The sequence below is a fragment of the Drosophila novamexicana genome, unplaced genomic scaffold (assembly GCF_003285875.2).
Source record: "Drosophila novamexicana strain 15010-1031.04,08,12 unplaced genomic scaffold, DnovRS2.1 tig00004560-arrow-pilon, whole genome shotgun sequence".
Lineage (NCBI taxonomy): Eukaryota > Metazoa > Arthropoda > Insecta > Diptera > Drosophilidae > Drosophila > Drosophila novamexicana.
Window position 1 is genome coordinate 2,216,990 of NW_020825054.1, and position 15,985 is coordinate 2,232,974.

Genomic DNA, 15,985 nt, shown 5'->3' on the forward strand with positions numbered 1-15,985 from the left:
TATAATTCTCTGCGAGGATATTAAAAAGATAATTACACGCAAGGTACAGTAAAACAAACAGGCGTTGCAAGGTTACACTGCGAATCGCACTCCAGTCACATTAATGTTCTGGTTCTTATTCCTTTTGCCTTGCTTGTCAATTGCAGCTGTTTCACTTGTCATATAAAATTAAAATCCCATTTCATTTTATTCATTAAGCAACAAGTTTCGATATACGAACCCCCATGTGTCCAGCCTGATTCATCCGGATGGCAACAATTTCTGCCATGGCTGTGCCTGCTTCAGTGTGGCGCCTCCCACGGCCTATAGAGCTCCGGTAAATTCCTCAAGATGATTATTTTATGAAGCTGCAATGGCGCAATTAAACTGCGTCACGTGATTTGAGACTGGGCCCTGCATTAACTATAAAGTACGCATTGCCTGTCGCCCCGAAAAGTGACAGCAAACATTTTCCAATTTGTATGGAAAAGTTTCATTTTTTGACCCAGCAGCTCTCGGTCGGAAATTCGTTTAGGCCAGCAACAATTTGTGGATGTAAGCTTTAATTGCGCGTTTAATTTTCTATGTCGACACATTTGGCTGTTAAGCTCCTGCTCTGATTTTCTATACACTGATTTTAGTCTCATAAAGCAGCAATTGAAGTGGGTCACGCTCAAGATCTGCAAAAATATTTATCATAATCAGTTTTCTTTATTTATTTTTTAGTGACCTTTAAAGTGCGGTGCATGAAGGCATAAATAACACGTAACATGTAGCCGGGAGTTCCCTACTAGGGTATACCCTGAACCCTCTTCTACCAACACAAAAGTGGACCTAAGTTTCAAATTGCAAGTCTCTAGCTCTCACAGGTTCAGAGCTCCTTTTGTTCATACATATGGCCGGACGGCCAGATATATACTTTATGGGGCCTGTTACGCATATTTGCTCAAGTACATTATACCGTTTTAGCCGACCAAGGGAGTCTTTTTATTGGCCCGTCCGGGCAGCTCTGCCTCTTTTTACAGAAACTTTTTTTCAGCAACGCTTCTAGAGACTACGGTTCACAAGAAGGGTGTTAGTAGAGAAAATAGTGTTCTTAAGTTAAAATTAACGAGAAAGAAGGGCTATCTTCGGCACGCCGAAGATCTGATACCCTTGCTCACCCAACATTTTCATAATGCTCATAGTGCTTTGCCCGTATCTAAGAAATAAAAATAGAGGGACTTCTGCAAAGTTTCATAAAGATAGCTTTAAAACTGAGGGACTAGTTCGCATAGAAACAGACCGACGGACAGACGGACATGGCTATATCGACTCGGCTGTTGATGCTGATCAACAATATATATACTTTATGGGGTCGGAGATGTCTCCTTCTATGCGTTACACATTTTACGACAAAATTATAATACCCTCTATAAGGATAAAAAAAAAAACTACTATATTATTTAGGAAAATAAAACAAATAGGGAAAAGGAAAGAAAGAAGTTTTTTATAAAGTATAATCTATTCCAAATTTATAGAGACTGAATTAGATAGGATAAAGAGATAGTAATGGGAAATATCCGACCCGGTGGGGGAAAATGTATTGCCTGACCGGCAAGCTATGCCCCTACTCATAGCTGAGAATGGTCAGTCAGCTCCCGTAGGTATCATGAAAGGAACTTTTTTATTATGGGTAGGGAAAGTCCGGAGAAGAAATCGTGACACAAACTATAGTATGCGAGAAGAATTGTGTAAAACCTTATCTCTAACGCACGTAGGTAGGAATAAGGGGAGGTCATTCCTGGTAGGTCTAGATGGAACAGAGAATTGAAGACGCCATAACAGAAAAGAGGAAACACATATCAGAAGCATTTTCACAAAGACTTTTACAATTGCTTTTAAACTTACAGTCAAAGGTTTTTAGCTATTTGTCCACACTTGCGGGTGGAATTTCCGGAAAACCCATTTTATTGTGCACTTTCACCAGATAACGTACAAACAGTTTTATATATAGCGGCAAATTTGAAATTTCATTCCCTTAACTATTACCTGCCCCATTGGCAGCTTACCCACAATATCTTTGTGTATGTGATAAGAGAAAAAAAATTACAAAAAGCAGTTTGACAGGGAAAGAGACGAACGAAAGAAGCCATTGGTTGAACAACTGTACAGACATATAAGAGAAAAGTTTAAGAGCGAAAGCTCCCATGCTGAATGCGTTCCATTTCCAGTTATGCGTGGACGCTCTCTGCTCCTCTATTGGTCTCTCTCACTCTCTCGCCCTCTCTATCTGAAGCTTAATCCACATAGCAGCCGCTGCTGCCTGACAGCCAGCACCGAAGTCGATGGCCCAAAGTTTCGACTTCAGTCGTTGGAATTCATTCGTGCGTCGTGGACATAAATGAGACGCTCCAGGTCCTCCGCGCACTTGGCCAGTTTCTCTCTCTGTGTATGTGCGTGTGCTTGTGTGTGTGTTCCGTCTCTGTGAATGGCTTGCAGTTACCAGGCGGCCAATGCCAACAAATGAGAAAGGGGGCCAGCAGTTCAAGCTAAAGCGGGCAATTGAAAATGCGTTCATGGAAATCAACAAAAAGTGTTGCAAGTTTCTAGGCGTGAATGGGTCGTTGCCTTATCTGGTATCATCGTTACTTTTAACGTTAGAAAGCCGCGCTGCCAGCATGCGTGTAATTGTCGATTTTGCCAACCGGTTCGCGTTATCATCTTATTGTGCGTGGCACTGGCGCCCAAAAGTATGCATCCGCTTTGTACATCCGTTTACAAGCACTCAACACACTCGCACAGCCGACTTAACGGTCATTGACGTTTGCGTTCAATTAAGGCAATTGCATGCCTCTTCGTGTGTGCTTGTATGTGTTTGTATTATTTACTGTGCCTTGCATGCAATTTTAATCATTGCGCTTAGAATAAGTCAACATGCCAAAGGCACCTAAAAAACACGCGAACAAATGAAGTAAAGTCAACACACGTGTTGACCAAACGGCGAGCACAGACGAGAAATTTGGAATTTCTACGGAATATTAAAGGGCTAATTGAACATATTGCTAACAACGAAAACTACTTTGATTTAATTGAACTATAAAAGCTATTGCTAATTAATTAAGCCATAGATAAAATGGATATATTGGCGTACCTCAACAACATAACGATATTTTGACCAATTTCCTAAAGTTTAATCTTATCCCACTAAATAATTTTTTAATAAATTAATTTATTTTTTTAATTTTTATAATTAAAACATTTTTTAATTTAAATTCCTTTAAATTCAATCTAAGCAAACAATTACTGTCAGTGTCTTTTTTAATCTATATTTTCAATTTCATATATTGAAACGAAAATTGATTTTACATTTGCTTAAACGCATCATATTCATTTTTTGTTTCTTTGTCATCATTTTTTTATCAGAACTATTTATATTGGGTATACAATTAATTTAAATAGTGCAAAAACAAACAAGTTTGACCTTAAATCTGTCTGACATGGCAGAACACAAAATAAAAATAAGCAAAATGTAACGCAAACAAGTTTAATGTCAAGAATTTTAAATTAAATTCTTGCTTGTTATATCGTGCAAATTCAACAGAAGAAAAATCTATAAAAAGGTTTCTCAGTAAATATGAGACTGTGTTCATATATGTATGTGTGTATATGTGTATAAACCTAAAACACCCAAAAGAAATATAAATACAAAGAAAGAAAAATAAAACAAGCATAACGACTACGCGCTTGTACAAAAAAGGATTTTTGGAGACCGACAAGGCCACGGAAGGACATTGATAAAATCAACAAGAGGGCGCTAAGGATTATCATCAACGAAAAAGGAATAACAGCAACAAGCACTGGCAGTAGTCATAAAATAAAAACGCTGGCGTCAGTAACGCCCATCAGGACCAACAGATAGAAATGTTCACAAGGTAAATCGGGCAGAAAGAACAACATTACAAAGCAAAATGAGCTTAAGTTTTCAATTGAAAAGCATAAGCATGTCCATAACTTATTGTTACGTCGTCATCTAGGTGCAACACCCGTTTTTCTAAGAGACTCCTGTGCATTTTAAATGCGACTTAGATAACAGGTCCAACAAGCTTACGCGATAATTTCACAGTTACTTACATACATAAAATCATTCACTTTTTATACCTACGGGAACATTAACAATTGCATAAGAGATATCCTAACTGTGAAATAATCTGCTTAACGTGCTACAAAAACTATCAACTGGAAAAAATAAATATTTTAAAACTTAAAATCGTTAAGAAATGAGAATTATTAGTATTGAATAAAATTGGGGTTCTAAACCACACGCGCTTAGTCAATTATCTATGTCCCCACCAAGAAATATAACTTAGGTACTATATAGCTGGTTTTAGTAAACTTGTCTCATGATATGTATGTAAGAGGAAGAGTCGATAAATACAAGCCACTGTAAGTTTGGTTAATTTAAGCTGTGTTTTATTTATGACGAAGGCCTGCATTAGCTAACGCGTTTTATATGAATAGAACTGAAGCTATATCTCTAATTTGCAACAATTGAAAAATAAATGTATCATTAGAAAAGCTAAATATAATAAAATATATCATACAAGCGAGCATTAACTTTGGCCAGACTTGCATTAGCTAGAGTTATAATCCGATGACTGAATGATGAAAGATGGTTTTAAGGTCTTCAGATATTGAACTTAGAAGCCTGTTGGCATTGTTAACTATACTATCGACTATTAATATATGTGAATTGATATATATTCAATTAATTTGATTATTTGTACTGCCCACTTTTTTAAGCCACAAGTGTAATTCAATTGACTTTTTGAGAATGAAACAATATTCTATAACACAAAAAGATCTACTAATGTCAGTGACAGTTAGCGCAAGGCGCACTAATTTTTGCATACATGTACACACACAAAACCATACGCGTCTGTATTGAATGCAATCAACATCATTGCAATTATGATTGTGTTGTTCTCTGGGCTGGTGTGAATGTTGAGTAGAGCCGTTGAAAGTAGGAGTTCGAGTCCGATTGATCGAAATATTTTTTTGTTAAAGCAAACGAACTCATTGCGCGCGCTGCATTTGGTGTTGGTAGAAGAGGGGATTCTCGACTAAGGCCTCTTACTTGTTTTTTTCTTCAAATATTTCAAATATGATATAAATACTTAAACAACATAGTCAATGAAATTTTAAAATGGTACAAAGGAAGAGTAAGAGCTTCCTTGAGTATAGGGTATGAATATATATATTTTGTCTTTCTTTATTTTGTTAAGCAAAATGCTAATTGCCAATTTATGATATACAGATGTATCTGTCAACTTCGAAAATAAACTCGTGTTCCTCACGCAGAAAATATACATGCGTCTACTCCACGCTATAATCAGATTTTTAGCATATCAATCAAGAGGCTTCCCATATTACATAGCGTCAAAGGACAAAAATCAATTCAAAAAAGATAAATGAGTTAAAAGTGAGTGCCCAGGCGCCAGTGTCGCGACGTCGAGACTTATCTGTTACATCTACGGTGCGTCTTTCACTTGTCATTGCCACAAATAAACGATTACAGTGTCGTAAATCTAAACAACACACCACGCAATACGCGCGCCCTTGTTGGCAGGCGGCTCAGTCACGTGTGCAGCTTGTGGAATAGGCGATATCAGAACTCAGGTGTTGGCTCCCAGCAACATTAACGCTAGGCAGCAATTGGGAAGCAATTGAGACTATCGATGACGTAGATACTAGGACCTGCCATAGGGGAAGGTGCCATAATTTACTAGGGCTTCAGGACACGTTGACGGCTGTCATTAAAAGTTTACTCTTATTATTCAGACGCCATGTCGGTCGGGGCTGTTGAGCCAGGGTTGTGTCGAAATCAAATTAATCATTCTGGCAATGATTTAGATGATTTCTCCTTTTTTCCTCTTTATCGATTTCGCTTCCGTCAGTATTTTTATTTGTAACCACTAGAGCTCGCACACAATTATATTAATATCCAATATTTTGCTATATTTAGTTAAAGCAGGTGTCTTGACTTGCCGTTATTCGAGTCAGCTGAAACCAATTCATAACATTTTGCATAAATTAACCCGTCTTTTTTCATTTGACAAATTAGACAGCGAAACAGTTTGGCGATTGTCATTCAAGACGCCGCTTTTTGCTTTGCGTCAATATCCTTGGATTAAATAGACAAAAGAAACAATTTCCACTTTAATTTATTAAAAAAAACAAGAGAGGTTCTAGTCGGGAGCTCCCTGACTAGGGGAAACCCTGAAATTTCTTCTTCCAACATCAAATAAATAGATATATTTTATTTTAAAAGCTATATGTCAAGTTTGGAGACTTATTATCTTATTATTTACCAAAATTGCCCAAAAAAACAGGATATTGATATCGATTTTTATCGATTGCTTTGAAACGGAGTAAAATATCGATTATCGGAAACAAACTCGATCTGCGCAGGCACTAGGAGCACCTACATCTAAAATGTCAAGTATCTAAAATGTCAAGTATCTTATAGGTTATCTAAAACACTTAATGTAATAAAATGTCTCGCTAGCCCACGATTTAACTGCAACACTATAACTCTTCTCTCAGTTACAAAAGCTACAATTATATCTAAAATAGATTACGCTTTATTTATATATGACTTCACACCCAAATCATTTTAAATAAGCTAAAAACAACTTTCAACGCTGCAATTCGAATGTCACTCGGAGCCTTCCGCTCAACACCAATCCACAACATCCTTCTAGAAGCAAATATCCCATCAATAGAACTCAAACGAAACTTTTTATTATCGAAACTTGTCAAAAATCTTCTAAGCTCCACAGACCCTCCAATAGTTTATATCGTCAAACACCATCATATAACTACAAACGCAAAAACAACCTCATCAATCGAACGATCAATCAATACATCAATAGCAAACAATTTTCCATGCACACTTAACAAAATTCCATATCTTGAACCCGCATGGTTTTTACCTACGGACGCAATAGACACCTCACTAAGAACACATATAAAACAAAAAACTTCATCACATATTTTCCGACAATACTTTTTAAGAATTAAAAACCAACACAAGACACACACATTTATCTGCACCGACGGCTCCCAGCAAAACAACATTACTAGTTTTGCAATTACAACAGAAACACACACACTAAAATATGGAAATCTACCATAGTACTCAACAGTATTAACATCTGAAATAGTAGCAATATTAGAAGCCGTCAAATTAATAAAGAATATGAGAGAAAGGTTTATAATATGTTCCGACTCCATATCCGCCCTAGACTCCATCTCAAACATAAACAACCACGACCATTATCCATCCATAATCAGATCATTATTAAGTAACCTTTTTCCTAAAGTAAAGCTTATTTGGATCCCTGGTCATACCAAAATTAAAAGAAATGAGTTAGCAGATCGCATAGCAAAAGCAGCCACCCAAATGCCGTTAATCTACAAACAAAATAATAACATTAACGATAAATACAGACACTTAAAAAACAAAGTTAATATAGAGAAAAAAAATCAAATTTCACGGTGTAACATATGGTACAGACACTTAAATCCCAATTCATTACACATTAATGATTACATGAACAAAACATCTCACAATAACATAAACCGACTTGACCAAATTAAAATAATTCGTTTACGATTGGGCCACACCGAGCTAACCATGAACACTATTTAAAGCACAACATTCTACCCACATGCTCACTATGTCATAACAACAACAGAACAGTTGACATAAAACACATACTTGAATCCTATCCCACCCTAAACAACACTAGAAAAGAGTTTTTTAAACACGAAAATCCGATAAATAACGCTAATGAAGAAAATATATGTAAAATTACAAAATTTTTTAAAAAATCCCAGTTATATGACTATTTTTAAGTAAACTAAGCTAAACAACCAAACCCACTGTTCAACAGTATAATACCTAAATTTAAGTGTTTACTGTCCAGCTGAAGACCCTGGCAGCCATTGCCGATATCCACTTATCATATAGTTTCAACTATATGATTAGTTTATATAAATAAAATAAAATAAAATTCAGCCATTTTTTTTATCTGTTCATGCAACACTTGATGTAGCCTTCAGCACTCATAAGAAATTTACTTTAAACTCTGTTTATGATTAAGAGGATCTATGTTAAAACGTTCGCCAAGCTCCTGTATGACGCTGAGCGTACTAGGTGACAGAATTAATCCACCTTGATCGTCAACCATTTGCATATGCTGCAACTCCTTGTCACCAGGTATCAATGGAGGTTGCATTGGGTCGCAGGGTATAACATTGCGCAGCAGCTGATGGAAGTCAGCAAGCCGTTCCTCAAAAGACACACAAAAGCGCATTGGATCAATAGCTATATAGACCTGGCCTAGATCAGCCAACTCGTTGTCAGAGCTAAACAAGCTGCGATGGCGTAAATGCGTTGCATAGCAGGCCCCTGTCATAACCCCACAAAGTATATCCACCATGGCAGCCAGACCGAAGGCTTTGTGCTCGGGGTTGAAAGGACGCAGGCGCTGAGCACGCAGCGCCTCCGCGGCACAGTTTGTGGGCTTACCACTGCTATCCAATGCCAGATCATCGGGCAGCTGGCGCAAATACCCATTGGAGTACTCCAGCTGCAGTTGCTCAATGGGATAAGCGGACATTCCCAGGTCCATAAGGAATTGCTCCTGCTTACTGCCCGCCGCACAGGCAATTGAATTCCCACCCAGCAGCGGCTCAGACCCACCGCAGGGCACAAGGATGGGTGGACCATTTGACATGCAGATGCCGATCATGCGATGCGAGAGCGCCTGGCAGGTGTACCATGATGCCATTCCAATAGTGTTTGAGCGACGAGCTGCCACATATCCAATACCCTGATTCCGCGCCTTGCGTATAGCCAAATCCATGCAGAAATTGGCCACCACCGGCCCGGGTGCATTCTGGCCATCCACAAGAGCCAGCGCATCGCGCTCACTTAGTAACTTTGGCTGCATGCGGGGGTCGACCGTTAAGTTGAGCAGATCGGCTGCAATGGCTGGCAGTCGATGAATTCCCATACTGCGCTGCCCCATGTAGTCGGCAGCAATGAGAGCATCGGCCATTTCGCTTGCCGCATCATCGGGCACGTCCATGGCCGCGAAAACATCGCTCACAAAACGCTGCACCTCCAGTACATCTACCAGGACCTCTCCATCAAAGCCCCCCAAGTGCATGGCTGCCTCTGGCTCCTGGTGACCCCCGCATGTGAGTAGAACACGTTTCAAATTCTGCCAGCGCTCATCGGCGGCCTGTGATCCGGATATTTTCCCAGCTGTGATGCGCTTGTGTCCGGATGAAGTGTTTTTCTTGCCAATTGAGTTGGCGGTGACAATGGTTTCGACACAAGGTTTGGGGCGCACTTTTCGAAGTGTTTCAAGGTAATTGAGTACTCTACGCATTCCGTACTATAAAAATATTTACATATGGTGAAAATATAATTGTCTTTATACGAATCGGAAATGTTTGATTTGTATACTGATCAGAACATCAATGTCTACTTGAGTAGGCAGAATATATTGACCCCTTTTATTAAGTTGTATATCTTGAATACATGTACACACACACATTCCTGCGCGTCTGCTTCGAATTCTATCAACAGCATTGCAATTGCGATTGTATTGTTTTGTGTGCTGCTACTTTAATTCGTTTTTTTTTTTTTTCAATTATACACAATTATCGGTTTGGCTGTTGAGTAGAGGCATATCAAGTGGTGTGGTCTGTCGCGAGTACGAGCCCTACAGGGGAAACTGTTTTTTTTTTTTTTTTGTTTTTTGCTGGTGTGGCGTTGAGTAGAGTTGTCAGCAAGTAATGCGGTCAGTTGCGAGTTCGAACCCTGTTAAGGGAACTTTTTTTTAAATTTATCTTTATCACTTCAAAAGAGAGCATTGCGCGAACTTCATTTGATGTTGGAATAATTACTTGTTTTTATACAGCACTATTGGATAAATCGGTCATTAAATTCAACATTTAAGTGCTTCACTATTCTCACAAGAACACCCTCTGCAAGGGTATGAAACTTTCTGGGTGCTTTCTTCATATCATTATTTTAGACTGAAATGAAGAGTGAATGAGTCAAGCGCTTACTTATAGAAAATACTTTTGTTATTGAAATAACAACAATCTCATGCTTTAACATAATTTAGGCACTTTGGCCAGAACTTCTCAACACTTCCATTATACAAATTATATATGAAACATACAAACGAAAATAATGGGTTATGTGTTGAAAAATAGTTTATTCAATTACAAAATATCTTCACAAGTTTTCGATAGCATTTTGATAGTTTCTTTTAGGAAATCCATGTTTTGGGCATGGCGTATGTCCAAGACAACAATGTTTTTAGCGCATTTATCATTATCCATGCCCGCATTTGTATAACTCACCACGCCATACACGCAAGTCTGGTTAGTCTTCTGATTTTTTTCATCATAGCAGTCCCCGCCGAAGCCGCTGCCACTGTCACCACTGCAGATCTTTTGATTGTTAAGTATGTTTATGCGAAAGCCATCTGACTCCTTCTCTTCTATTTCAGTCGTAACTAGTGTCAGGTTTAAAAACGTTGAATTATGTATTTCCCACGAGAACACCATGCCACTTTCTTTGTCGATTTCCGTCATATGGTTGTTGTAAGCCCAAGGCAAACAAATGGTACTCGGCCCTTCGTTAACGTCTTTGGTGTTGTATTTCAGTTTTATCAGAGCGATATCCCCATTTAAAAATTCCGGAAGATAAGCCCTTTATGGAAAACAAACTAATAATTAACGACTTAATCCAAATATTATATAAGCCACATTGGGAATTACTCACCTATGGAGAATCACATCCTCAACCGCCCAACCAAAATGTTCGTTGACTATCCGGAGATTACTCTTAGAATTGCCCACCCGGAAAAACTCAAAAGGCAACAACTCCTTGGTTTTAGTCTTGACAACGCAATGTGCAGCAGTGAGCACTAAATTGGGGTTTAACCTGACCCCACTGCACACATATTCGAAGCTGGTTTCTATTTTTATATAAAGTGCTATAGTCCAAGGGGCTTTGTTAGATTTTATGGGATACGCCCCTATCGATAATGGATTTTTCTCTCCTCCAGTTTTACCGCAATTCAGTTGACAGAACTTATCCATATCTCTGCTATTCAACCAATTTCCATCCTCAAGACACTCTAATTGCAATTTACTCATATTCGGGTTAATTGTATATCCATAATTGCAGAAATAATTGGCTTTGGTGCCTGGCAATAGCGTCCCATTACAATAATAGTTCTCAATACCATTATATTCGCACCTCGGATGCATTGAATCACTGCAGAATAAGTTAGTCCGATTACATGGTTCTGTTTAAATTAAATAAATTACTATTAGAAATGGCATTTTATGATTATATTTACATAAGCTATAGGATATATTACCCAGTCATCCGTGACCAAATTATTTTTGAAGTTTCACAAAAGTTCTGCATGGGAATATTGAAACATGAATAACATTTTCACTGCTAACAAAATTTTGGGCAGGGCGGGATCGAATTTTCTTTTGCCCATCTCTAACACATACTACCCTGAGCTCCCGTCTTAAATTAACTTTGATTAGTATCTTTCAATATGATAACAAAACAAGTAAGAGGTTCTAGTCGGGAGTTCCCGGATACCCTGCCGCGCTAGTATATAGTAATAAAGATAAATTAAGCGATCGAACTCGCAACTAACCGAACTACACGACGCCGTCTTTTCTGAACAGCCACACCAGACAACAACAAAAAACAAGTAAGAGGTTCTAGTCGGGAGCTCCCGACTAGGGGCATCAAGTATATATATATATATATATATATATATTCTATTTTAGAAGCTATATGTCAAGTTTGGTGACTCTAGCTCTTATTATTTACCAAATTTGCCCAAAAAACAGGATATCGATATAGATTTTTATCGATTGCTTGAAAACGGAGGAAGTTATCGATTATCGGAAACAAACTCGATCTGCGCGGGAACTAGGAGCATCTACATCTAAAATTTCTCTAGCTCTTAAAGGTTCTGAGATCCTTGCGTTCTTACATACGGACGGACGGACGGACGGACGGACAGACAGACGGACATGGCTAGATCGACTCGGCTATTGATGCTGATCAAGAATATATATACTTTATGGGATCGGAGAAGCTTACTTGTGCCTGTTACATACATTTGGATTTTGCACAAATACAATATACCCTTACACCGATTGTTAATGGGTTCAGGGTATAAAGAATGTCACCCAAACTTTTTTCGCGATTGGACACTTTGCGAATGGAAACTTCAATCAATTTTTTGTGCGTTATTCACACCCAGTCAGTCAAGCGGGATTATTATATTTAAGGAAATGTACTTACTTTTACAGACTGGGTCCGTGAAGTAGACATTATTCGAATTCCATTGCTTATGTAAACATCTGAAAATCTTTTCCCCAAAGTCAAGTGGTGTCAATAAGTACCCGTTCGCGCATGCAAACTGTACTCTCATATCATTTATAGGCGGCTCCACCCGTGTTAAGCAATTGCCATCCACGCACTTATAGATCAGCAATAGATCCTTGACGTATGTGTTTATGGGACATCCGTTAGTCCCATTCGTGCTGGGATTGTTGTTCACTGGCTTCGATCGACATTGTATCTGAGAGTTTTTCCATTCACCCGTATATAGGCATACATTCCACTTACTACCAATCATTTTAGCATTGCGGTCGTAGCACTCAAAGACAACCGCCTGATTGGCATAAACGAATCGGGTTCCGTTTGCCAAATGATACTTTGTGTCATATGTAAATCGTAGTCCATTCTCTGTTGGTTCCACACACGTTTTAGGTGGGTTCCGTATCCAATCCTTTTTACCAACACAGAATTTTAACAGCTCATCGGAGCCATCGGGGCAATCGAATACATTGTCGCAGATTTTTCTTTTTTCAATAAGGTTGCCATTAGCGCATTGAAAATGACCCGATTTATAAAGTTTCATACATAAATTCACAGACTCATCCCGCCCGTCGATGCAATCGTTCCTCCCATCGCACATTTTTTGTTCTGGAAGGCATTCCCCGGACAGACATTCCATTTCACCTCTGCAAATAAAGTTTAACTGTCTTTCATAACGCGGCTGAAGAAATGCTTTAAAGAACTTGTACAAATAAATTTATTATGCATTTTTAGCCGAATCTGTTTGCAATATGAGATCAGAAAATGATAGCTACAGATTGGAAAACTACTACTCATGAAAAATTACTACTCATAAATCGATAAAAATCGATAATGGACATTGATTGATCGAATTTTAGATCTTTTAGATACATATTATTCAGAAGCTCTTGTATTATAATTCATAATGTATGCACATCTGCATAGTGAATATGTGTATTATTGAAACATTAAATTCACTTCTGCTTATAAATCATTAAGTAATTATGACCATTGATCAGCAATGGCTTGCAACCAGCCATGTCTTATTTTTAGATTATTAAATCAAGTTGCTTATCTGTTTTTTGATAACTCGCCAAGTCTCGATATATAAATAATTAAATGTTATTATTTGCAACAAGTTTTCTGACATTCCGCAACAAACCCATAATTCAAAAATCCAAGTACGTAAGCCAGGCATTCGCGACTAGAATATTTAACTCATTTCGATGGATATGTTCCGCAAAAGGATATTTTTACATTTGCAAAATTGCGTATTAATGAATTGTATAGCATTAACCAGTTATGATTATTATTGCGTTAGCTAATTACTTGGAAAATCTACACATTATTCCCACTGATTATCTAAAAACCGACCCAAGCTGTTGCTTACTCTACAATGGCAATGTCCCTCAGTGTGAATCACAATCATCTAAAGCTATCACAGTTACGCACCCTGAGAAACTAAATTGGCATTTGAATTCCTGACGATATTCTTTTAAGATCGAGGTAGAAATGTTATGTTGTTTTATTTTTTGACGTACTCTTTACAGTTGCCCTTCTTTGTTTTATTAAATTGACTTTCGCTCTCGCATAGACTGGCAGATTCATCAGATTCATCGGCACATTTGGGCACTTTGTTGCAATAGTTATACTGACTAATTTGACCTCCATAGGCGCAGAAGAATGTGTATGGGGATTCTTGAACCAGCTCTTTGCACTTCATGTATGACTCATCGCTGCCATGGGAACAGTCTTTATCGCCGTTACAGGCTAAACTTAACTTCTTGCTCATTCCGTCTTCTTCACATGTAAAATGTCCATAACTATATATTGATTTGATCACCATGAACATCAGGATCCAAGCAAAGCATCCGCACATTTTCACAAACTTTTTCGCGCGAGCTTTTAAGTTCAACTGAGAGCCATTCAGTGTATTACATATAAAGAGCTGTGGGGAAATATATGTTTATTCCACCAAAAACCGATAAGCAGCCACTCAGCACACAGCTAGTGTGTGCGACTTATAGTCGCTTTCTAATCTGCGAATATGTACTGCTACTCAGGCGCGGAAATTTGTTTTAGTAATTCTTCACACTCATTCTCAAAGAAGCGCCCAAAATTTATACCTATGACATGAACATAAACTTAAGAAACGAAACAGGAAAAATCTTCGAATAATATATTGATTATTATCAACGAACAGTCCACTAATCAGACAAATTTATATCTAATGTTATATAAAAATTATAAAATTCTACACCTTTCAGCCCGAGGACAGCTACAGAAAGATGAATACTTTGCACTTGGAAGCTGACGATCAAGGTCAAGCCAGCTCAGCAATCAACAATAGATAGTGGATTTCGAAAAGCTGTGGTTCCGTGTAACAGCGTTAAGAACAAATTCCAAAGATACTTAAGAGTTGTTTGTTGAGCAGAAGTTGAACGCGCTGATTATGTGGCATTGCCAACAGATGGCACTGCAGCCTCGACTGCTGCTAATTTTGGCTGCACTTAATGGCTGGGTGGGTTACGCCTCGGCCTCTACGCACGACGTCTACAACGGTGCCCGACCAGGACATCGCATAGTGCAAACTCGCTATGGCCGCTTACATGGTATGATTCTGCCCCTGGACAACTTTCGCTTCCTGCGTTCGGTAGAAGTGTTCCTCGGTGTGCCCTATGCCACGCCTCCAACCAAACAAAACCGGTACGTGCCCCTTAATAACTCTAATCGATTTATCACCTTCCGTCTTTATGCCTATCTACTTATATGTATTGTAGTTTTAGCCCAACGCGTGCGCCAGCGCCCTGGGATGGGATACGAATCTCGGACAAATACAGTCCAGTGTGCCCGCAACGATTGCCCAATATCCAAAATGAAACCGCCGCCTTAGAGAAGATGCCGAAAGGTCGCTTAGAGTACTTGAAAAGATTGCTGCCATTTTTGGAAAATCAATCCGAAGATTGTTTGTACTTGAATATCTTTTCACCTGTTAATGGTAAGCCAAAAAAAATTGTCGCATTTAATTTTATGATGAGACTTAAAGTGAAAGTGAATTATTTTAGTTCTATTCTAATTTTGATCCGTAAATGATATAAATTTATCCAAAAATATAAAAAAAAAAAACATTATTGATAGATCTTAAAAATATAAATATACTTAGCTTGCTCAATTAAAACAGCTTTTAAATATAAGGTTTATAGTTGAAATTATTCGATATCATAGACATTGAAATATATAAGCAGCTTATTTCAATGAATGAATTTAAACAGCTTTCAATATATGAACATACCAAATTTCCGAAAATATTTTGGACAGCTTCTTTCAAATGATCGGAAACGAGTAAATGGCTTGTAGCTATAGTCCACATATCACTAAAGGTATCGACACTATACACGCTGCTGACTTTCAATCCCTTTGGTCTCATTCAAATCACTCAAATGAATTTAAAAAAGCAAATCGGCCTCTAAAAATTTATAAGAAGTCGGCTCTACTCCCAACATTGTTGAATTTTGTTCTCAAATTCCAATGGGACTC

The 15,985-nt window shown here is 38.1% G+C and overlaps 2 protein-coding genes across 2 annotated transcripts in view; one reads left to right on the forward strand and one right to left on the reverse strand.

Moving 5' to 3' along the window:
* The first annotated feature begins 3,662 nt into the window (after positions 1-3,662).
* Positions 3,663-15,985, forward strand: part of LOC115770716 (neuroligin-3) — a 54,793-nt gene continuing 42,470 nt past the window's right edge. The window contains exons 1-3 of the mRNA XM_030716116.1: positions 3,663-3,893; positions 14,716-15,154; positions 15,229-15,446. Of these exons, the coding sequence (XP_030571976.1) occupies positions 14,901-15,154; positions 15,229-15,446 (472 nt within the window). The 5' untranslated portion in view covers positions 3,663-3,893; positions 14,716-14,900. The remainder of the gene's footprint in view (positions 3,894-14,715; positions 15,155-15,228; positions 15,447-15,985) is intronic.
* On the reverse strand, positions 8,054-9,491 carry LOC115770717 (uncharacterized oxidoreductase YjmC). The gene has a single exon (XM_030716117.1). It carries the CDS (start codon positions 9,420-9,422, stop codon positions 8,100-8,102), a length of 1,323 nt encoding a protein of 440 aa, XP_030571977.1. The 5' UTR covers positions 9,423-9,491; the 3' UTR covers positions 8,054-8,099.